This window comes from Solanum dulcamara, chromosome 3 (genome assembly GCF_947179165.1).
Source record: "Solanum dulcamara chromosome 3, daSolDulc1.2, whole genome shotgun sequence".
NCBI classification, from domain to species: Eukaryota; Viridiplantae; Streptophyta; class Magnoliopsida; order Solanales; family Solanaceae; genus Solanum; species Solanum dulcamara.
The window spans coordinates 78772239-78797508 of record NC_077239.1 but is presented as its reverse complement, the minus strand read 5'-3'; the positions used below and the strand labels follow the sequence as shown (position 1 = coordinate 78797508).

Below are 25270 nucleotides of genomic sequence, written 5' to 3'. Positions count from 1 at the left end.
TTTAGTTGATTAAAGGTCAAACACACTTAATTAAATCCAGAACTTATCAATATAGTTGAGGAACCAAAAGGACAATTATTCCATAATCCCCCTCTCTATAATCACACATTTTAGTTGATTGATGGTCATACACACTAATAAAAAATATTACAAGGAATAAAATTTATGTTAAGTGATCAAAAGTACAATTATTCCAAAGTTCCCAATCTCCATTACCCCATACATTATAAAGATCTCTAGACAAATTTATTGTTTACTTTTCTTACTCATATATATATATATAGAGAGAGATAGATAGATATATCATATCTTCATCAATTTTTTTTTTTAATTTAAACAATTAGATGACCAATTATTTAAGCTAATTATTTGGGGATGATTGGGGGTTGTGATTTAGAATATGAAATAGATAGTACGAATACATATAGTTTAATTTTTTTTATTGAAAATCTATTTGCTCTCCGTATCTTTGTTGTAGGATGTAAAAATACATCAATGTATTTTATAAGTAATAAAAATTTGTTCACATTCGATATTTATATCAAATTAATAAGTATCAAGTACCGATAAATATGTTTTGATGTTTTAACTTTTGTTGGAGATACATTGAACAAGGAGCACCAGTGGTCTTGTGGTAGAGTAGTTCCCTACCAAGGTACAGACCCGGGTTCAATTCCCAGATGGTGCAATCAGAGAGCTGTGATGATTATTGCACTAATTTGTGAAGTAGGGTCTTCACTACCATTTGATATAATATATGATGAAATCATGTGCTTCTGAGCTCTCCAATTCTTTTTTAAAACTATAATATTATGATGGAAGCATACTAGAAAGATAATTGAAAGGGCCTTTAAAAAAGAGTGACGAAGTGATCGAGGGGCAACATGCTTAGTCCATAAGTTGCTCGTGAGACGTCAAGAATATCAGTCTTGCAATAATAGTAGTGGCGCAAAAGGATATCGGTCCTTCAACTGCTGATCGTTTGCTAGTCGATCGAACTTGTTCTCTTGTCACGCCTTTTATTCAGCGGCGGAGTCAGAATTTTCAATAAAAAAGTTCGAAATATAAAAAATACACATACAATAAGGCCAAATGGATTCCATGTCTATTAAATATACTTAAAAAAATAATTTTACTATATATAAATGGTGTAATTTTTTGGCAAAGGAACGAACCCCTCAATGCTTGCTTGTTCCACTGCTGTTGTTACTCACTCGCTTGAGTCGGACTCAATCACTCTTTGAGAGACTCATAGAAAGCCACCCATGCTTCCCTCTAACTTTTTATGTGTGTGTCATAAACTTGGCATCAAATGATAAAAATCTTTTCCTTATTTTTTTCCCTTTGATAATTGTTATATACAATTTTCAACAGTATTAGATCAACTTCACCAATCTATACAAAAAAATAACTTAGTTTTTGAATTTCTTACCTATTATTTCTCAGGAGATCTTTTTATTTGCAAGTAAAGATTAAGGTAACTAATATTGGGGGGAAGGGAACTTATTGTATTTCTAAAATTGTTGTAATACATAATGAACATTTATATTTACATGAAAAAGAAATCTAAAGGAATTTGATAGGGATGTGAAATGAACGGATTGGGCTAAATTTGGACGTATCCATCCTATTAATGGTGTTTTTTTTGTTCCTACCAGTAGTTGTTTTAAGGCATTTTTGGGACTTGCTCAAATCTCATCTCTGGGCAAGGTACTTAGAAAATGCTTGGAGGCACACAGAGCAACCCCATTTTCCACCTTGAATTGGTCCAAATATGCGGAATTTCTGACTTTTCGTGGAGGATTAAGGCATTTGTCTTTGATGACGGAGATAGAATTTTCATCAAGAGGTTCAAATTTTAAAGGAGTAAATATTAATCCGCTAAATTTTAGCTCGCCTTTTAATTCCCCATTTAACATTTCTTCCTAGCTATTTTACCCTATTACATCGAGCCCTAGCTACTTAAAACAAATTTGCGCTTTTTCTTTCTTTCACTTTGAAGGGTTGTACTTTTGAGAGCGCTATCAATTCTGATAGTTAACTGATTTAAAGTTGAAACCTTTGAGAGCACATCATTTTAGAATATATATATAGCCATATAATTCAAATTTGACCTTACAAATATAATGCAATTTTCTGAAGAAAAAGGTTCGGATACCCCTTGGCTCCACCTAGATCCCCCTACTTGTCTCATGCTTATGCCTAAAAGCTTATATAAATTTTTCTAATCAGACATAGTATTGACTCTTTAAAATTCTTTAACTGCGTACTACAATACTCACGAAAAATTCTTATTTATCATTTATCCAAATAGGAAGTTCCGGGTGAATGCAACTCAAATTTGAAGTCCTAGAAAGTAGTTGATAAGAATTAAGTATTGAAAATCATTTGTAGATGTTGTAGATGAGATATAGATAAGCGGTTACACGTTTAGATAGAAGTATAGAAACTGATCGTAAGTCAAACTGACCAAATTATCCTTGAAATTACTAACAAAAATATAAATTTAACAGTATTTTTCTATATAGAAAAATAAGACGAATAACAAAAATAGAATAGAGAGATAATTAATAAATTATATTTTAGGAAGAGTGTTTCAAAAATTATAAAAGATATTAGGGATAAAATCGTAAATTTATAAGGTAAAACTATCAATTAGTAGCAACCAAATTTTTGCCTGATTATGACATATAAATACTTTAGATTATAATTCAAAAACTGATATAGAATCCAACATTTTTGCGTAACAGTTCAAAGCAAATTCCTTTTGCATAACAGTCTTCTCACTTCACAATCCACACTAAAAGTACTCCCCCGTTCAATTTGTTTCTTATAACTTTTCCTTTTAATCCGCTTCAAAACGATCTTTCCTTTTTTGGCAATTCTTTAATTCTAACTTTCCACGTGACATGTTTTACAAGAAGATTAAAAAAGCATTTTGGTTCATTCTACATATTTTTAGTAGAAGAGTAAATGCATAAGGATTTTCCAGTATGTTTAATGAACAAACCTTACCATCTTATGTTAATTATGTTTCTTGCACACCAGAATAAAATTTACCTACAAGTTCTGTTAAATCATCTTTACTCCCTCCTACTTTCAGCAGCATGCTGTTGAATGTGGTTTTCAAATGCTTTCTCCCCTCTCGTTGACTCCAGAGAACTTTAAGGACATCCGGGGGATAGACAGGTGCAGGCTTAGCTACCAACTGCTGACCATCTACTACAATTCCGTTCAGCCTTGGCACGTACAGAATCAAATCAGAAATGAGGATGAGGGAAGCAAATGCCTAATTAAACTAAACGAATATCGGATAAGCAAGCAACTACCTGTTTATAATCTCTAACATTCTTGGCCATTCAGCAAATTTGAAATGCACATCCATGATGCCAGTTGTTCTCATGAAGAAGTGCCTAGTCTGTCCCAGATATTTGCAAAAGGTGATCACTTCCATTGCAGGCTGAGGGATATTTGATATCCTTACCACGGTTGTTCTTGGTGCATCGATTCGCAAGATTGATAGTGTCTCTCCAAGCATGATCAATGAATGCTTCTCAATAGCGATTTCTTTGCCCTCTACTGTCTGGCAGAAGAAGGTTTTAAATGTAAATAACTGTATTTGCTAGCATTAGAAATCCACTTTGTCAATGAAAAGCTCAACTAGTCAACCTACAAGATAGGACGAACTCAAAAGAGGGAACAAGGAAAGTGATTCCATTAGAAGCAAATTACCTCAAATTCCACATAAGCAACGGAGCTTGACGAACCAAAGAAAATTCCAGTTATGTTGCTTCCGCAGAAGGCTAGAGCTTCTTCGATGTCATGAAAGGACACGTTGTGCTTCAATTCTTTTATCATAACTGTCCTTGAAGGATGCTTTACTAATGAGGTGGGAACTTCTGGATAACCAATTAATTCAGGTATACACATCCTCTCTCCCCCTTTCAGAGGAGAAGTGGCCTCCACAACTACTACATTCATAATGACCACATCGGAACTTTTAAGAGCCTCTTGCCTTCCTTCTTCTGACTGCAAAAGCCAAAAAATGGTAAGTGGAAACTAGAATGTGAAATTAGCTGTTCAAATCATGAGCCTACACACTTCCACCATTTTGTTTCTCAAAATGGAGACATTTTATTCACAGCAGAACAAAGTTGGTTCTGAACATATCATTTTGTGCAAGCCGTGTGAAGAAGCGACGCAAAAACAAAGTGCACAAACTTCTTCTGCCGTATGGAACATACTTCCATAAGAAAGTCAAACCGTGACATATTATCGGTTTTAGCCCCTCAAGCTGAACATAGAGAGGATGTATTGCTACATAATTTTGCCCTTTTTTTTATACCACACATATATTTTTAAAAACATTTCGTGTTAAAATTGGTATAACATTAAATCAATTTCACTTTTGCATCTATTCATTAAACTACAGGGTAGTAGAACACTAGATCTACACTTCCTTCAGCTTCAAGTGAAGGATCTAACTTCAGTTCCTACACCTCCCTACATCTCCTTGAACAAGCATAACCAAGGTACATCAGCACTGTCTGCTTTCCTGCTGAAGTGCAGCTCATTTCATATTGGTGCGAAAAATACGTGCCTTTCTCTTGTTTCTAATTATTTCCTTCTTATTTTGTTTCTGTTTTTCTTTTTGTCCTTGTTCTGTTTTTCCTTTTTGTTTTTAATTGCTCTATAATTTATTTATTTTTACAACTAAAGGAAGTCGAGAACACAGCCCTGAAACAAAACGGTCAAAGACCGGAATACTGAAAACATACCTCAAAATAAATGTGTGCAGCTTTATACTTAGTCGATTTGACACTTGGAAACACAACCTTCGTAATAGCCCCACAACCTTTGAAAACATTATAGACATCATGTTTTGTAGCTTTTACGTTCACGAACTTTATCGTGATTTTGTTTTCATCAGATAACTTTTCAGATAAAGAGGCATCCTCATCCTTGTTCAGGTTACCTTTTTCCCTCAAAGATGCAATCTCTTTAGTTTCTATTGATTTGAAGAAATCATGGGGTGCAGCATTCCTGATCTCTGTTCTTCCATCACCAGGGTTGAGATCTTGGAGGACTTCGTTCGATAGCCCACCCTTCTTTCCAATCACACCCTGAGATGAAGTCTTTCTTTTTTCCCTGTCAAATGACTGATTATCAGTTTGTGCTTGGATGCTGTTAAGTGCACTTCTGTTCCTATATCTGTCAACACTTCCGTCAACAACAATTTCCTCAGGCCTAACAACAGATGGATCCTGAGGAGGGAGCACCCTAATACATTCTATTAAGCTCTTTATGTCGCCACTCTTTCCTAAAGTATTCTGAGAAGTTTCATTAAGGTGCTCAAACTCTATAGGTACAGATTTTTCACTCCTTGGGTCAATAATCTGATGGATTGCTCGATGATCAGCCTCCATGTGAGAAGAATTATTGGAGACTGATGAAATTTCATCCATCTTGGTATTAGAAAGTGAGATCGGAATAGAGATGTCTTTGGCCGGAAAATGTTCATTTGCAGAGGAAACTGATGAAATTTTGTTCACTTTGGTATTAGAAAGTGATAACGGAATAGAGATGTCTTTGGCTGGATAATGTTCGTTTGCAGAGGAAACTGGTTTTTTTACAAGAACGTCCCGCCATTTGTTGGTTGCTTCACTCAGTAAGAAACTATTAGAATGTTCAACCTGCTTGAGATTGGATGTTCTGTCCCCAAAAATTGAAATAATGTCTGATATTACTTCCTCTTTTTGCATTTGGACATTCTTACCCTCCAACTCCACTTCATTATTTCCTTTTTCCTGAGAAACATCAACTAAGATGGCAACCCTCTTTGAGACACATGATGAATCAGAGGTATCCCTCTGTCCAAGTTCTAAATTGTGTGGAAATTTAAGCAATTCCATTATGTCTTCCTCCTGGTTTTCAGATGCAGTTGTACTTGCAGGATTTCTATGTGATGTTCTAGGTATCTCAATTTGCATCCGATGTTCTACAATACATGCTTCCTCAGATTTTGACAGGATCTCTTCGCCAGAACTGATTTCTACACTTGATGCTTCCTCAGCTAGCAATTGTTCTCTCTCTTTCTTAACTAACTCTGAATGATGGAAATCATTAAACAGTTGAACATCGTCATTGGAATTGGTTTTTCCGCAGATAGAAGATGCACCAGAAGACATGCCATTTACCCCGTAGTCAGCGCTTCCTTCAAATTCCTTTGAAGAGATATTTAGCAATTCTTCAGTCACAACTGAATTTGAAGTGTTTTTCATATTAACAACCTCAGCAGCTATACTCTTGTCTGCATAAGAAGACGGAGATGTTTTACTGTCAACATTTTCTTCCATATTAGTTTTAGATGTCCTTTCTGAATGAATTGTAATCTTAAGATTGTTCATACTTCCACTATCATGACTATCAGCAGATGCAACATCATCAGAATCCTTAAGTCCAGAAGTCGAAGTTAATTCACAAGTGCTACTGATCTTCTGCTCCATAAGATTTCCAAATATCTTCTTTTTAGTTATTTGAAGGATCGCTACCAAACTATTCCACAGTCCTACTTCCTTCTGGACATGTGTTTTTCTAGGAAATACCTCTTCATTTTGAGTCATATGCCTATAACAACAATGATCCGAGATATGTTTCAGAACAAATGAGATATTAGAGGATAAACTTGTTTCAGAAATAAAAGTTTACTCGTTACGTAACGGAAAAAACAGATACGCACAGACTCAAACACACAAAATACTTTAGATTTTTGCAAGCTTAAGCAACTATATTATCAAAAACAGAGAGAAAAAAAGAAGAAATAAGAAAAGAAGCCCCCTATAAATGTGACATTACTGCATAGACTGGGTAAGCCAAAGAAGTGAAAAGCAACTGATCGGCATGAAATTAGTCCATCACTAGTATGATATCCATTTCATATCTCGGAGCACAGTTACCAAATCCCAATTCACCTTCTAATTTAGTTATAAAACATTGCTTTCTCTATACTTTTAGATACCCAACATTCATGTCCACAGCAAAACTGCAACACATTTCATTATAATGAGCTCCACTAGGCAGTTATGACAGTTAAAACAATTTCAGTTAAATAGCTATTTTGTAGGCATGTATTCCCAAAGGAAGATCGCCCTGACCTTTTGAAGATGAGACATCATTTACAAACTATGTTGCTCGGATACGAGTGCAGATATCTCATAAGGGTGTAGATCTAGAGGTTGAATTCTTCATCAAATAAATTTTAGGATTCGGGGCTACGAACTGAAGTACAGGTGCTAGGATATGTCTAATAAATGTATATTCAACACATAAGTCGTAATGCAAGTATATATTTTGCACAAATAATCAATGTTATTAAATAAAAGCTAGTACAATTAAATTCTTTGTAAATACTTAATACCTTATTCATAAGTTATGCTGTACAATTATAAAATGTTATATATATATATAACACAAACTCTAAATCAAACCAACTACTCAATTAACCTATAGTTCTTGGCCATAAGTGTAGTTAAAGCACACAAGTTAGGTTGACCAAATCCAATGCAGATTTTACACCCAAATCGTGTTGGACTGACATTCGACACGAATGTGCAGGGATTTTGAAGATTCCAAGCAACGTGATTCATAACAACTACACATCAATCCCAAACTTGGACCCGGCTATATGAATCCTCGATATCCATTCTGCTTCATTTGGACATGTTTATTTCCAATGTCAGTTTTTATTTAGTAAGACATATTGGAAGCATTAGAGGTTCTCTACACTTCACGTACAAATATCTAACTGACACCATACCTTCTATAAGTGTACTAACACTACTAAACCTCATTGCCTATATGAAGTTTTTTGCTTATATTATGCCCTCTTCTTAGTTAAATCCACATAGATTCAAAGAGAGTGCATATCCTTGAGACAGCTACCCTCCATGTGACTTTAAGTATATCTTGTTCTTTTTTTAACACCATACTGCCGCACTAAAGTACTGGTGAATTCAGAGGTCTACGTAGGACAGAGTCAAACCATCTTATTCTCATTTATCATCTTTGTGTTCTACTTGTACTGTCTGCCTCGGATGTGATTATTTCCAATCTTGTACGAGTACATGTCTATCTTAACATTTTATTTGTATGCTTCATCAGAAAACATCTTATTCGTTGATACTCATCTTGTGGATATTGTTGTGCCACAAAAGCCTAATGCTCCTTCCCATATAACATTATTAGTCTCACAACCATTCAAAACTTGCCTCTCACTCTAGTAGGTGCTCTTTCATCACATAGCATTCCCGTAGTACTCATCCAATTCAATTATCCTATTTCAATTCTGTGTGCTACATGTTTTTATCATATAATTCTCCTACAAGATAAAGCCTAAACATTTGAATTTTGTACAGCAAGGTATCACAATCCCCTCTAATCTTATTTTGATAACTACAGCCTGTCTAATCACACTCCAACTTCATTTATCCATACCCAAGAGAGAAAGTTTCAAGTATCTTGAGTCTATAATACAAGAAAATGGGATGATTGACAATGATGTTGCTCATCGTATTGGAGCAGAGTGCTTGAAATTGAGGCTCCCATCCGGGGTACCTTGTGATAAAAATGTGGCATCAAGGCTTAAAGGTAAATTCTACATACTGGTGGTAAGACTTAGACTATTTTATGAGGCAGAGTATTGGCCTATCAAGAACGTACACATTCAGAAGATAAAGATAGCGGAGATGAGGATGCTCAGATGGATGTGTTAGTTCCTTAACTAAAGATTAGCCTTTTGTAATAGAACTAACAATGTCTTTTACTTTTCTATGCTCTGTAATTTATGCATCTTCCTAATGCCTTCTATGAAATCCATTATCTTATCAAAAAATAAAATGAATACATATATCAGCTTCACGTCTTACTACCAAAACTACTAAACTCATAATCTTGCAAATGCATACTTAATAAGCAACTAATAATTTTGAGAACCTCGCCTATATTATCATCAATTTTCATTCAAATAGTTTAGCTCAAAATGCAGCTAAAGGCTCATAAGCATTTCTAATTAAGAGATGTTACTTCTTTTCAGCTATCTCCACATCCATGGCTTTCTGCTGCTCCACCACTTCTGATTTCTTCAAAGGCTGTGAAATTTCACCCTTATCATTCACTGAAGAACACCATCTTCTACATTCTGTAAATAGAAATTAGCTCCATTAACACATAAAACTGAGAAGGAAAAAGAAACAGTACTTCTCGACCCTCCCTCCCCAAAACCAATATAAACAACCAAGAATATCTTTCACAGAAAAAATTATCAAAGAAAAAAGACGTAATTTTTTTCCAAATTGGTATCTGATAAACTACTTATTCACTCTTCTACATTCTGCAAATAGGTTCATTAACACATACAAGTGATAAAATCAATACCCCTCAACCTGCATCCACTCCACAACTAGAAAAGATAATCAGAAACCAACATTTTGAGACCAAATGAGAGGGAAAAGAAAAATACATCTTTCCAAATGAATTGTCTGATAAACTACTTATTCATCAGCCTAATTCTACGAATACAAAAGAAGGTACACTTTTGCAATAAATACAGATGAAATAATCACATCATTCAACCCCCAACCCAACCCAACCCAACCCAATACCAGAATCAAGAAACAACATTATAAGGCAAAAAAAAGGGGAAAAGGCTGATTTTTTTCAAGTGGGTATTTGATTAAGTACCTACAGTGTTGATTGGCAATCGCAATCTTGGTGAAAGAAGACGACAGAGGGACATTTTGCTCTCCCTTTTCTCACAGGGAGAGGAAGCAACAGCAAAGGGTTTTGGCGAGGTTTTAGGCTGTGATACTCGGAACAATGCTTCACAAGTAAATGTAATGAACTACCTAAAATACCCTTCTAGCTTATTATAAAAAAAAAAAAATTGAAATACAACAAATCAAACCATCAATAAGAAATAATTTCAGAATAACTTATGTCATCATAACTAATCTCATCGTAACTTGTGTTCAAACCAAACGACCAGAATAGATTTCATGCTTGAAATCAATGAAGTGCAGAAAATTACGCTCAGTAACATGTCATGAACACTGCTTGCCTCGTGGACAAATATTAAAGATCAAAAATCAAAAGTTATTACACTTAATATTTTGCCTATAGAACAATGAAGGTGAAAAGTTCAAGATTGATCAGTCACCTCCAATGTCATTCTTAAGAATCACCCAATTAAGTTGGTTATATTTTGCAAAGTCCAACTTAACCAAGATAACATAGGAGTGTTATTCAAATAAAAAAATGTGTAATTGTCTGTGTAAGCATAGCCCAACATTGCAAATCTTATGTAATCTTTTTAAAACTAATTCAACTAGAATTTCTACTACATATATTTACTGAAATAAGCTAAAAACAAAGAATAACTTATAATATTAAACTAATTACCCTCTTTTTAATTTAGCAGAACAATATATATAGACTAAGTAATGGATACAATTTACTCCTTGAACTATTTATCAACTAGGTCTCTTCTATTTCTTTATAGACCAATCTATTGATACAACTCAATACTAATTTTTATATATAAAAGTTTTAAGTTTTGATTGATTTGAATATTTACGTGTTTGACATTTATTTCTTTTGTTCTTAAAAGCGAAAAGTAAAAACAAAAAATATATGAAACTCATAAATAAGTCTGATAATCATAAAAAATGCAGAATAGAGGAACTATACCCCTAAAATCCAAAGTTGTTGGTACAAAAGCCTCTAAATTTAGAGTACACAAGTTTGGAAAAGGTTATAAAAAAAGAATATACAATTTTGAAATAAGCTAATACAACTGTCTAGAACAAACAGATAGGAAATAAATTACAATAAGGAAATTTTGATGTTGTGGATCAACCAAGCAACACACCCCAAAATCTCTAGATGAACAACCATTGACTCAAACTTCTTTGCAAACTCCACTATCACATAAATCAAAACCTGCATCAAAAAGAATGCAACAAGTGTAGTATGAGTACATAAACAACGTATATCCAGTAAGTATTATTAACTGATATCGTCAAAGTAGTAACGAGATTTGATTGCTGAAAGCACTTGCGTCAGTACAAGACATGTATAAGCATTAATGATAAACAAGTTAATGAACAATAAAGGCAGAAAAGCTCAAGTTCAACAAATAAGTTTTCCATAAATTACAGATAGATACAGAATGCAATCCAACAAATTATATAAACTATCAGCATGCACAGGTATTTCAACAGGGGTGTCTGGGAGTTGTGATGTAGACTCGTGAAGTTCATATACCCGCCAAAACTTCTCATCGGGCATGTATCACTCGGTCGGGCTATCACATGTAAGAATGCATTATACAATATGAATATCAATCAACCATATCAAACGATCCGTCAAGCCATAATCTCATGAATCATCACAGAATGTAAGTATGGATGATCATATATGTAATGAGTAGCATATGGCCCCATATGGCATATAAACTGTACAAAAAGTGAACCTAGGCAATTCAAGTATCACAAATGTACAAAATATTTAGAGTGATGCATAAACATATGATCAATTAACTATGATAGGCACCATTTACATACAATGCCAGACAATCACATAATTAATCAGCTAAAAAATAGGTTAAGGTATATGTATATCTCACCTGGTACCCGCATAGGCACTCGTCACCTCACCTATATGGTACCCCTAATCCCACACACTTATTATTTTTTCGAAAATATATCTCAATTGGAGTTTAAACGTCTTAACTTACCTCAATTTGAAGCACCGCAAATCACAAAACAGTCTCCCCCTTTGTCAGAGCCTTTGCGCTCCCAATCTATCAAATACGAGTTCTACATAATTGTGATGTAAATAGTCAGATTTGCAAATTTTTCTTTCCCATGGAAAAACCCCTAACATACTAATCTTCCACAATTTATTTCCATCATTTTTTTTCACAATATGATTACCCTTTTCTTCCAACATTTTCCACAATATAATTCACAAGCATACGGCAAATAGGTGTACGATTTTACACTATCATACCTTCACTATCTGACATCTTTTTATGCTTTTTCTTTTGAGCCGAGGGTCTCCCGGAAACAGCCATCCTACCTTGGTAGGAGTAAAGTCTGTGTACACTCTACCCTCCCCAGTTCCCACATCGTGGGATTTCACTGGGTTGTTGTTGTTGTATACATTCACTAACAAGTTAATTTGAAAAAAAATTATCCATAGATCAACTGCACAGCATACTACCACAACTACTAAGCTCATAATATTGCAACCTTTTTTTATGCTTAATAAGCTACTAAAAAATTTTGGGAACCACACTATTTTTTTTTATGACCGTGGTGTCCCGGCCAGCTTTCGCGCACCTCGACTAATTCCACGGGATACCTGCCATTTCCCACCAGCAACAGGTACCAGGTAACTCTGTCCACCAAAACTAGGACAGATGGGAAGAATCACCTAGTGTTGTTTTGTCTCTGCTGAGTTTTGAACTTGAGACTTCAGGGTTCTCAACCACTTCATCGACCACTAGGCCACACCCTTGGGTGCTGAACCACGCTAATATTAATCAAATTTCAACCAAATATTTTAGCTCAAAATGCAGCTAAAGGCTCATAAGCATTGTAATTAAGAGACCGACCTTCTTTTCAGATATCTTCACAACCATGGTTTTCTGCCGCTCCTCACCCTTATCATTCACTGAAGAACACCATCTTCTACATTCTGTAAATAGAAACTAGCTCCGTTAACACATACAATTGAAAAAAACAGTACTTCTCGACCCTCCCTCCCCCAAACCAATAGAGAGGAGCAAGAATAGCATTTTACAGCCAAAATGATAAAACAAAAAGACATACTTTTTTTTCCCAAAATGGGTATCTGATAAACTACTTATTCACTCTTCTACATTCTGCAAATAGGTTAATTAACGCATACAAGTGATAAAATCAATACACCCACACCTAGAAAAGATAATCAGGAACCAACATTTTGAGACAAAATGGGAGAGAAAAAAACATCTTTCCAAATGGATATCTGATGAACTACCTATTCATCTGCCTAATTCTACGGATAGAAAATAGGTCCATTTTTCAATAAATACAAGTGAAATAATCACATCATTCAACCCCCAACCCAACCCAACACCAGAATTAAGAAACAACATTACAAGGCAAAAATGAGGGGAAAAAGACAACCTTTTTCAAGTGGGTATTTCATAAACTACCTACAGTGTTGATCATGTTAACTTGAGGAAATTGAGAAGAATGAATCATGCATTTACATGAAAGAGGATTTTAATTTACTATATCTGTTTAAACTTTACAAAAGATATATGAGGGCTTATTTATAGAACCACTGGATAAATACAAATTGGGTCAAGTCCAATACCAAATAACAAACTAACTGAAACAGATAGCAGCTAACAGCTAACAAACTACTAACTAACCAATGCCACTAACTGATGTGACACTAACATCCTCCCTCAAGGTTGAGGGTGATAACACCTCCCAACTTGACAAGATGAGAATGATGAGGACCACCAGAAAGAGACTTAGTAAACACATCAGTAAGCTGAGTAGAACTTGAAGAATGAAACAAACTGACGACGATCCAATTCAATGAACTTGGTCCTTTCATGGAAGATAGGATTCTTAGCAATGTATATAGAAGCCTGGTTGTCACAGTATATAGGAATATTATGAAAGCAGGAATCCCAAATTCAGAATAAAGTCTGGATAGCCAGGTAATCTCAACGACAGCCTTGTGCAAGCTCCTGTACTCAGCTACAGGTGAAGAAAGGGACACAATAGGTTGCTTTTTGGACTTCCAACACGCAGACTACCCCCAAAGAGAATGCAGAAACCAGACACAGATCTCCTACCATCAAGATCCCCAGTCACTATCACAGAACACTTGCAAGGAGAGATCAGGTGAACTATTGATAAACAAACCAGAGTCAAATGTGCCTTTGAGGTATCTCAATAAATGTAATGCAACTTTGCATGTGCGGAGCACAAGGATGTTGCATAAACTGGATCAAATGTTGTACAGCAAATGAGATCTCAGGTCTAGTGTGTGTAAGGAAGTTTAGATTGCCAATCAAGCTCCTGTAAACTCAGGCTTTGGAAAATGAGTACCCGTCTTGGCCTTCAACTTCTCATGTAACTCAAGAGAACAAATCACAGGTGTGCAAGCATCACAAGGAAACTTTTTTGAGTAAATCAGCAATGAATTTCTTCTGATGCAACAAGACACCAGAAGAAGTGTACGAAACCTCAATACCAAGAAAGTAGTTAAGCAGCCCCAAGTCCTTGATTTTGAACTGGTCATGAAGAAAGGGCTTGAGAGCATCTGTTTCAGTTAAATCAGTGCCAGTGAGAACAATATCATCAACAGATATAACCCCTACAACAAAAGAGTCCCCATCTACAGATACAACCCCTACAACAAAAGAGTCCCCAGATCCTCCGGTGAACAGGGAATAATCATTTAGTGAATGGTGATAACCTCTAGACTCCAAAGGCTGAGAAACCTTAGCATACCACTGTCTGAAAGCTTGTCTCAAACCATATAGACTCTTTTGTAATTTGCAAAGCGAAGGATCAGAAAAAGAAAAATCAGGGGAAGAAGGAACCAAAAGAATTGGAGGAAGTTTCATAAAGACTTCCTCATCCAATTCACCATGTAAGAAAGCATTGTTGATATCAAGCTGAAAGAGAGGCCACTGTTGTTTGATGGCAACAACAATGAGACACTTGACAGTGGACATAACAACAGGAGAAAAAATTCATGAAAATCAACCCCCCCAACCTATATCCCCCCTGACTACTAATCTGGCCTTATACCTCTCAACGGCCCCATCAGCCCTCTATTTGACTTTATAAATCATTTACAACCAATAGGTTTCTTACCACTAGGTAACTCCACAATAGACCAAGTGTTATTTGCAGCTAATGCCTCAAATTCCTTACCATTTACAAAACATGATGCTGACTAAGACTAGATGATTCAGAACAGGAGAAATCAACAGACTGAAAAGCATTACAAAGCTACTGCTGGAGGTAAACAGGTTGAGGAGAGGCCTTAGTAGATCTTCTAGGTGCAAGAGAAGGTGCAAGAATAGAAAGAGGTGCAGAGGAAGAAGAAATGGGAGAAAGAGAAAATGAAGTAATGGAAGCAATAGAACGAGGAGAAGCAGAAACAATAGGAGGAGCCGTATGTGGAAGTGAAGGAGAAAAGGAATCTGAAGGAGGATCAAAAGAAGAAGCAACATGAGTGGGGTCATTAAAACAGAAAGAGAAGGGAAAAGAAAAACCTGAGAAGATTTAGAAGACTGAAGAAAGTGAAAAAGGTGTTCATGGAAAATAACATCCCTGGAAATAAACAAGACTTGGTTTCTAGGTTATAAAGCTTGTAACGTTTCTTGGCAAAAGGATAGCCAACCAAGATGCAAGGAATAGCTCTAGGTTGAAATTTATCCCTATGAGATTTGGGAATGGTAGAATAACAAAGACAACCAAAAGTATTGAGATGAGCATAAGTAGGTGGCTGCCCACAGAGTAACTGAAAAGGGTTATTGTGATTCAGAAGATGAGACGGGAATCTGTTTATGAGATATGTAGCACTGAGAATGCCCAGAATCTGATAGGGAGGTGAGATTGAAAAAGTAATGTCCTGAAATCTGATGCACTATCCCTTTATCAAAAAAAAATTTAGAACCAAAAATAGAGCTCCCTAGTTCTAGTGGCATTGTCACTTCTGACAATTTGCACTTTGGTAAGAACTTAGGTTTCAACCATGAAAACATAGACTTTTAAGCTATCAAAGGCATTACTTTTGGCACCCAATAATGAGTCCATGTCGCCCTGGAGTAGCTATCAAACAATGATCAAGAAATATCTTGACCCATCATAGGTAGGCACATGATATGGCCCTCATGTGTCAACATGAATCAGTTGGAAAGGGGTAGTAGTTTTAATAGAGTTATCAGGGAAAGGTAGTCTAGTTTGTTTGGCTCGAAGGCAAATGGAGCATGTGAAAGATTGTTTAGAAGACAAAGAAGTACCTAGCCCAGAAATATATTTCATTTTAGAGAAAGGCATATGCCCAAGTCTTTAATGCCAAACAATATCCACTTCATTAATATCAGCCAAATGTGCATCAGAGGTTACATTTTTATACTAATGTGAAAATCTATGCCAGGATCAGTTGAGACAAGAGAAGGAAACACAGTTCAAGAAGTACTACTAATGTGAAAATCTATGTCAGGATCAGTTGAGACAAGAGAAGGAAACACACTTCAAGAAGTATTAGAAGACACAGAAGGGAAAACAATAGAGATTTACAAGAAATACAAGGAGCAGAACTGCAAGGAACATGAAAAAGCTTGTACAATCCACAGTCTGGTCTACCAAAAACAATATTTGGTGAAGGTCCCTGTCAATTGCAGCCAGAGTTGGTGAACTGAACAATATATCCAGAAGGTTCAACAAGTTTTGAGATAGAAATGAGGTGATGCTAAAAGTTAGGAATGTATAATACATTGTACAAAGTAAGATCAGGAAACAGTTAAGGAACCAATGTTAGAGACTTTAACTTTGTATCCATTTGGAAGTGAAACAAGACAAGGAAAAGGTAATGTTTTAACATTGAAGAGTAAAGAAAGGTCAGATGTCATGTGATCTGATGCTCCATAATCCATAATCCAAAAGTTATCACGAATCTTAGTAGGCAAACAAGTTTTGAACAAAACATTGTCAGTCAAGATTTTACCGGCAAAGTTAGCAGATGCTATGAGGATTAGTAGGTGATGAAAGATGAGAGTACTGCAAGTGGGACAGTATGTAGGAGTACTGATCTTGAGGCAGACTAGCAAAAGTGACTAGCAGGTTAGAAACACCAGAAAAACCAGAAGCCTCAGATTGTGCACCTGTATGACCAGGACCAGAAGTCTCAAAATCAGCATATGTTGTTGTCTTCCTGTCACGACCTAGACCGCCGTGAGTGGCACCTACACTAACCTCCTAGTGGGAGAACCAATTCTAACCAAAACTTAACCCATAAAATCATGCAATTTAAACAAATAAAACAGTTTTAAACAAGTAAAAGGACTGAGTTCTCATGAACCCAATCAATATATTAAAAAACACTTTACTGAACATACCTCCTAGAACCTGAAAGTCATAGTACCAAAACTCTAACAAAGTCTAGGATAAGGGGGATGCAACCCCAACAAGAAAACAATAACAAATGTCTAAATGTCTGTGTCCGAAGAGATGGACAAAAAACTAAGGAGAATCCACGGTAGCCTGAACGAAATAGCTCACCCTTGGATTCAGATCGCAGAAGTCTCACAATTGAGGTCTCTCAATAACCACCTAAATATGCCATGTATTCAACAAAGAAAGAGCAAGTGCAGCAAACACAATGTACCGGTAGGATCACATGGCCAGTTTCAAGATAAGAATGTAAGACATAAAACCAAAATACAGTAATACAGCCAACACATATTTCAACAGGTCACAATAGATATAGACTCCCGATCACAAATCCTGACTTAACAAATGCATGAAACATGTCCCACATGATCACAATAACACATACCCGATTCTCTCATGGAACTCACACACAAACTGTTAGTGTACCAGCGTGGTACCCGAGCCAACCATCGTTAGTACATTGTACTAGCGTGGTATCCCAGCCAATCATATAGATATCTGTACCAGACGTGATATCCGAGCAACACTTGAAACCACAAGTAGAGTAAACAGGTTCATTGCATGAGATTTCCCCTTTTGTAATGCCTTGACTTGTTCTTGGTCTAAAACAATAACAAAATACAACAATCAATGAATAATGGCCTAAAAATACCCAGATTATACTCAAATCCTACCCCTGGGCCAATTTAATGATCATCCCACCCAAACTAGGGCTATCAAGTTAAAAACCCTTCGTAAGGTTACCCTCATGGATTCTAAGGCTTAAGAATCAATTTACAAGTTAGGGGAGTAATTAATTTACCTTTATTGATGAACACGATGGAAAACTGGTGGTTTTCGCCCTTGTAGATCCCCAAAATGAGATAGCCAAAAATTGACTGATTTAGGGACTTTACTGCACTAACACCTAACTTACCCCGCTATAGAGGGAATTAATTTTCCTGGCTTTAGCGACATGACACCCGCTATAGCGGGTTGCATGGGATAGAAACTCGGAATTCTCTCCAAAAGTCTCTATTTTGCAACACACCTTTGAACCTTGACATTCCAAACTAATCCATTCATGCCAGGTTCGATATCGGGAGTTTTACTTACCTGAAGTTGATACACATCGTTGTTCAAAAGTTAGTAAAGCCTAATCTCAATCGATACATATCTGAGTTGTTCAAAAGTGGTTAGACTCATAAATTTTTATGCAATGTGGATATAACTTAAATGAACAACAACAACAACAACATACTCGGTGTGATTCCACAAGTGAGGTCCGGAGAGGGTGGTGTGTACGCATACTAACACCTTACATAGATCCTGGTGGCTTCTTTTTGGTGTTTTTATATATTTTTAAAAAAAAACTAGTATACCCACGCGTTGCGCGGTTAGTTGATAAACACTCTCATATATACTGATTTATTGTCAATTTCAAAATTCAAATATTATAAAATGATATTGTAAAGTTTACATAAGAGAATGTTAGCATATAGAGACAATTTATGCTAATTGAAAACTTATGAAAATAAATCAATATATAAGTTTAGTTCATTGTTTAAATTTGACAATAATGGTTTTTAGCATTATTTTTAAAAAAAAATTATTCAAAATCATAAATTATATTCTCACACAATCTTTATAATCCTCTTGTTAAAATAATAAAGATATAATAAAGTTTAATCGTTAGATTACAATAAATTATAACATAGAAAAGTCTTACGATTAATATTGATAATGCTAAGCATAAAACTAAAAAGTTTTAATCACCTGATTATCAAATTGTAGGCATTCTATTTTAATCACTTGATTTGAGGACATTGAGTAAAATATTAATTATAATGATTCACAAAATTTTATATTAGGTAACAAATAATTACCAACAATTAAATTTTCTAATGCTAATACTGTCTTTTTAAAGCATGATAAGAAGACATGCATCCTCATTCTTTTGCTAATTTGTTTGGATTAACTTCTAAAATTAACTTATTTTAGAATTTGTTTTTTAAAAGTAGTACTTTTGGTGAGAAATAGTTAGTGTTTAACTTCAAAGACTTCAACAAAATAGACATCTTTATCACATCTCAATATTTTAAAAAAATATAAAATCCCGTAAAATTTTCTTTAAAATTGCTAGAGAATAATGGAGCATAAAAAATATGTAAGGAGATGCAGTAGATAAAGTGAAATTAATGATTAATATAAAACATACTATAAGAAGGCATTCTATGTAGAAAATAACAGTATGAATAAAAGAACATATCAGTAATCCCTTTATATCTTGGCCTTTTGACAATTACACCCAGATTCATATTCCTAGCTTGTCAACTGCTATATTCAGGAATTGATGTGGCTATTGTTAGGCTTTTCTAGGTAGAAAAGAGGTTGAAGCTTCAGATGTGGTTATCACATGTACTATTTCGGCTTTCAATTGACAGACTTTTGTTTGTTTTTTATGATCCAGGATCTATTTATTCTTATGTGTCTACCTATTTTGCTACGCACCTGGATATGATGTGTGATTCCTTGGCAGTACCTATGCATATTTCTACTAATGTATGTAATTTATTAGTAGTGTATCGATCTAGTGTTGTGACCTTGTTGGGGTATGATACATGGGTGGACCTTATCATTCTTGATATGATGGATTTTGATGTGATTTTGGGTATGAATTAATTATCTCTTTATCATACGATTTTGGATTGTTATGCCAAGACGATTACTTTGATTATGCATGGTATTCCTTGTTTGATGTGAAGAGGTACAATTAACCATGCACCTAAGAAGGTGATATCATTTTTTAGAGCAAGGAGGATCGTAGAGAAGGAGTGTTCGGCTTACATAGCATACATTCGGAATACTAGTGCTGTGGAGTAAGATAGTCTTTAGTATACCACAATTTCATTTATTTTGGTAGGTACATTTTCAAGTATTAAAAAGCTTGTAATATTGCGTCAATCTTCAAAATATCTCTTATTGGAAGAGTATTAAGTGATTGGCCATAAGTATTTACTATGAAACTATTGTGATAATCTAATTCGAAATTCATATAGATTGGAAGGTACGTCTTTGTAAAAGGAAAAAAAATAAAAGGTACAACTAATTGTTATAGCAATATCCTTTTCACTTTAACAAATTAACTAATTCATATAAATTGGAGAAATATAAGAACAAAAGGACAAATCTCTAATAAGGAAAAAACATCAATAACTTTCACTTTAACAAATTAATTTACCATACAAAAGATGTGAAATTTGCAAGTCTGAAGGTGAGCCTCTGACCTATAAATTCTTTATATAGTCCCCATAAGATAGGTGAATTTCTGAAAAAACAAGTCCTCTTTTTAGGTAAAAAATTTATGTTGTTTGACATTAAATATTAACATTTTTGATGCTGCTTCCTTTTCAATTTTTTGTTTTTCAGAATGTCGACCCATCTAGAACTGATCAAGTGTCCTCTATGTAATGGAACTGTTCGCGGCTATCAAGAATTCATGATTCATGTTGAATCTCATCCTATTGACGAAATGGAGATAGATGTTGTAGAAGGTTCAAACAACCTAAGTGAACCATTACCAAGACCATTAGAATCAGTCCAACATGTAAGAACCATGAGAAACAAAAGAACTAATTCACAATCACCATTACCACCACCGTCATTTCGTCCCTGGGTTAGAGGTACCTATAGTGAAACAAATGTGCTTGTAAACCCACAAGTACCACTGCTGCTGCCGACACCGATGGCATCACCACCACCACCACCACCATTCTCATATGATGCCCGCTTTATTAGAGGTTTAGATGATGGCAGAGGTGCGCATACAAATCAACAACTACCACCACCACCCACATATCGTGACAACTTGATTAGAGGTAACAATGATGGCAGAGATGTGCATACAAATCAAAACCTACTATTGCCACCACCACCATCATATCGTCCTCTCTCAATTAGAGGAAATGATAATAACATAGGCGTGCAAGCAAACCAGTTGCATAAATGCTTCAACCAACAAGAAGGACCTATGTACGAGGTTTAAATTCAATAGTTATTGACCTAAATGAAACCCCTCCTGAATTTGTAGGTAGGACCACATATAAAGGAGATAGATTTTCCTATTTTGGATAGATCTGATCCATCTTAGTTGAGATTCAAACCTCAGCTCATTTGTGATAACAAAACTGGTGAGGTGGATCTAAGCTTAAAGCTTTAAGGCCAAGAGTATCTATGACTAAAGCATTTACATCCTTTTGTTGATTGTAAATTGTCTGAACCTCCAATTGTTTGGATATTCTTGTTTAAGTTTTCTCCTTATTTACAAAATTGTATTCCCCTTAGAAATTTTATATGGCATTCCTTGTAGTCATTGATTTTCTTTTGTGTTATCACTATAAACTAAAATTTAATGTCATATATATTGGTACCATTCATTCCAGAATTTTGTGTATCATATAACATTTTTTCCTAAAATAGATAAATTATTGTTTAATTAAATAGAAGCCACCAGAATTTCATTCAATATAATAATAACTAGAATAAAATCTGTAATTTGATTGAAGGAGATTGACTTATAATTTCTCCACCGCATTGATATGCTTAATGTTCCCCACATTGTGGGATTTCATTGGGTTGTTGTTGTTGTTGTTGTATTGATATGCTTAATGTTGTTTCAAAATGAAATAGTTCATTCTCTAATGAAAGACAACAAATGACCTGCCCTAAATATTTACTATGTCAACTATTATCTATTATAATCTTAGTTCAACATTCAATTTTATGTATGAACTTACACAGATTATTAGGAGACTCATAAAATAGAAAAATCTTTGTTTTCTATGGAGAACTTTTTCTATTTTGAGAAAAAGAAGGAATTTGGAAAACATGGAGTGAAATAGTCCTTTCAGTACATCCAGCAAGTCTACAGAAGGCATCCTTTTACTATCTCATAACTTCGTCCCAAAAAGGAAAGAACAAAAACTATATGAGAGTTCACCATTTCATTCACTAGGTCATCTAATTTAGAGAGTTCATTCCGAGTAAAAACATCTTCAAATTATAACTATATGAGAGTTCATTAGATGTGTAATCGCATGTTTAAGCATAGGCCCAACAATGCAAATCTTCTGTAGCTCCTTTTCCTTTACTTTTTCTTTGAACAAATTCAATCAGGATTTCTGCTACATATGTTTTACTGAAGAGCTAAAAACAAAGAACAACATACAATAAGAGTTAAGCTGATTATGCTCTTTTTAATTTAGAGGAACAATATATATTGATACTCACACAGAGTGGGCCTAATGGATACAATTTACTCTTGGCACTTACTAGCTAGGTCTCTTCTATATTTTGCTGGACCAACATATTGATACGGCTCAATACTAATTCGGTTTCTAGTCTTGTTTGTAGACCCGAGAAGCAATCTCATGCCACAAACCAGAGAAAATGACAAATATTGACTTTGGTCAACCCTTAAGCAATCTCATGCATTGTGCACCTTAATTTCAATCTTGTTTACTCCAAATATTGTTTTGCCAACCCTTAGTCTTTCCAAGTTCCTAGTTTTTGGTTTTCTTCACCGACACGCATGTGTTTGCCTTGAGAACTATGCCACTAGTCCCGGCAAGTCATAAATCACGTTTTAAGTCTAGGGAAAAGGTCATTTAAGGGAAAGGATCATAATACTCAAAATGAACAGACAAGTCGTTACATATATTGTTTGTTAGTAATCAACCAAAGCTTAATTTTAGTTTTCTTCTTATTTCATCATTTTCCAAATCTTGCTTTATGATTTTTGACTCAATTCTCTACTAAGGCCACCAGGATACTCCAAAGATCCTATTCATCAAATTTGGCTAGGTCCAGATCTTTAGCATGGTTTAGTGTAAATAGTTAGATTTACATGTTTTTCTTTCTCGTGGAACAATGCCTAGCATGCTAATCATCCACCATTTATTTCCTACATTTTTTGTCACAATATGATTACCCTTTTCTTCAACATTGTCCACAATAAAAGGGCAGCCCGGTGCACTAAAGCTCCCGCTATGCGCAGGGTCCGGGGAAGGGCCCGACCACAAGAATCTATTGTACGCAACCTTACCTTGCATTTCTGCCAGAGGCTGTTTCAAGGCTTGAACCCGTCCTCCTGGTCACATGGCAACAACTTTGTCCACAATATGATTGACAAACAAACTGCAAGCATATGACGATTTCATACTATCATACATAATAATTTCACTAACAAGTTAATTTGGAAACATTTAATCCACATAAACTGCACGTCATACTACCAAAACTACTAAGCTCATAATCTTGCAAATGAATGCTTAATATTTTTAAAGACCACACTAATATCATCATCAAATTTCAACGAAATAGTTTAGCTCAAAATGCAGCTAAAGACTCATAGGCATTCACAATTAAGAGATTTTACTTCTTTTCATATATCTCCACAGCCATGGCTTTCTGGTGCTCCACCGCCTCAGATTTCTTCAACAGCTGTGAAATTTCACCCTTATCATTCACTGAAGAACACCATCTTTTACATTCTGTAAATACAAATTAGCTCCATTAACACATACAATTGAGAAAATAAACAGTACTTATCGACCCTCCCTCCCTAAAATCAATAATAAAAAAAACCAAGAATATCTTTTACAGCAAAAATGATAAAATCAAAAAGACATAATTTTTTTCCAAATGGGTATCTGATAAACTACTTATTTGCTCTTCTACATTCTACAAATAGGTTCAGTAACACATCAAACCCATCCACCCCACACCCAACAATTTTGAGACCAAAAGAAAGGAAAAAGAAAAGACGCATCTTTCCAAATTGGTATCTGATACAAGTGATAAAATCAATACCCCTCATCTGCCTAATTCTACGAAACAAAAATAATCACATCCCAACCCAACACCAGAATCAAGAAACAACAGTGTGAGGCTAAAATGAGGGGGGAAAGACAATTTTTTTCAAGTGGGTATTTGATAAATTACCTACAGTGTTGATCAGCGATCGGAATATGGATGAAAAAAAGACGAGAAATGGACATTTTGCTCTCACCTTTCTCATAGGGAGAGGAAGCAACAGCAACAGGGTTTAAGGATACTCACAAGACAATGTCGAAAATATAGGATTGTTAAAAATTATCAGGTTTGATCACACATATATATTAATCAAGTTTAGTTTTTTAACTATACACCTATTCGTTTTAATTCTTTAAATATTGAAAAGTTTGTGAGATTTGGTTTTTGTCCATTTTTTATATAAATAATTTAGGAACTTAAATTCTTAACCTATTTTTTTAATTGTTTCTCTCTCCTCTCTATATTTTTTTTCCAAATTACTCTTATGAAAATAACTTTAACCTTAACAATACAAAATAAAATTTACGAGAAAAGAAAATATAAGTTCTAATTTTATTTAAATGAATGATAAAATGAAGTATATATATTATTGTTGCTAATGACTTGAATATGCTAAAATTATTATAAAAAGAAAAAAGTTATTACCTATTAAGTATGGAGAGAGATTTATATATATTTAATTAATAAAAACAAATTTCTTGCCATGAGAATAAAATTAAAAGTTCTTTACTCACATGTTTTGATTCCATATTTTGTGCTCCAACAACTTTATCAAAGGAAATTTGTTTAATTTTTCAGAAGTTGAAATTTATTAAATGGTGGATTTGCAACTTTGTTTAGACTTTTTCTGTCGCATCCCAGAAGGGTACCCTAGACATGGCCGACACTCGAAAACCATTTTTGGCCTTCAAGCGAACCACTTGGTCCAATCACACTTTCATTCAATCACATTCTATCAGCGGAAGACTCAATCATAAGAATACTATTCATAATTTAGGACCAAAGGCCAAACATATATCCAATCAACAACTAGCAAGAATAAAACTAATCAAAACGAACAATTCAACATTTTCCACGCTCTAGTCTATGAAGCCTCTATCAACAATCCAGGAGGTGCCGATAACAGGTCCATGGCTACCAAAAATCAAAATAAAAGAAAACTAATC

At 34.8% G+C, this 25270-nt stretch overlaps 1 protein-coding gene, 1 long non-coding RNA gene and 1 other non-coding gene across 8 annotated transcripts; 1 reads left to right on the top strand and 2 right to left on the bottom strand.

Moving 5' to 3' along the window:
• Positions 1-694: 694 nt before the first annotated feature.
• Positions 695-784, top strand: LOC129883795 (small nucleolar RNA snoR114). The gene has a single exon (XR_008765944.1). It is a non-coding gene; the product is annotated as a small nucleolar RNA snoR114 (small nucleolar RNA).
• A 1951-nt stretch (positions 785-2735) lies between these two features.
• Positions 2736-9871, bottom strand: LOC129883155 (uncharacterized). Of its 2 annotated transcripts, none has more exons than XM_055957751.1 (6): positions 9739-9871; positions 9082-9196; positions 4779-6627; positions 3733-4029; positions 3330-3583; positions 2736-3239 (listed from the first exon to the last, which is right to left on the bottom strand). In XM_055957751.1, the coding sequence occupies exons 1-6, from the start codon at positions 9791-9793 to the stop codon at positions 3029-3031; spliced, it is 2781 nt and encodes a 926-aa protein (XP_055813726.1). In that variant the 5' UTR covers positions 9794-9871; the 3' UTR covers positions 2736-3028. The 2 variants fall into 2 exon arrangements, with proteins under 2 accessions (XP_055813726.1, XP_055813727.1); XM_055957752.1 differs by having other exon boundaries at positions 2738-3239; positions 9743-9827.
• An 846-nt stretch (positions 9872-10717) lies between these two features.
• On the bottom strand, positions 10718-24367 carry LOC129883154 (uncharacterized). Of its 5 annotated transcripts, XR_008765880.1 has the most exons (8): positions 24234-24359; positions 23668-23782; positions 23335-23426; positions 18055-18347; positions 17638-17854; positions 12674-12756; positions 11792-11873; positions 10718-10995 (listed from the first exon to the last, which is right to left on the bottom strand). It is a non-coding gene; the product is annotated as an uncharacterized LOC129883154 (long non-coding RNA). The 5 variants fall into 5 exon arrangements; XR_008765879.1 differs by having other exon boundaries at positions 17638-18347; XR_008765877.1 differs by lacking the exons at positions 17638-17854; positions 18055-18347.
• Positions 24368-25270: the final 903 nt, after the last annotated feature.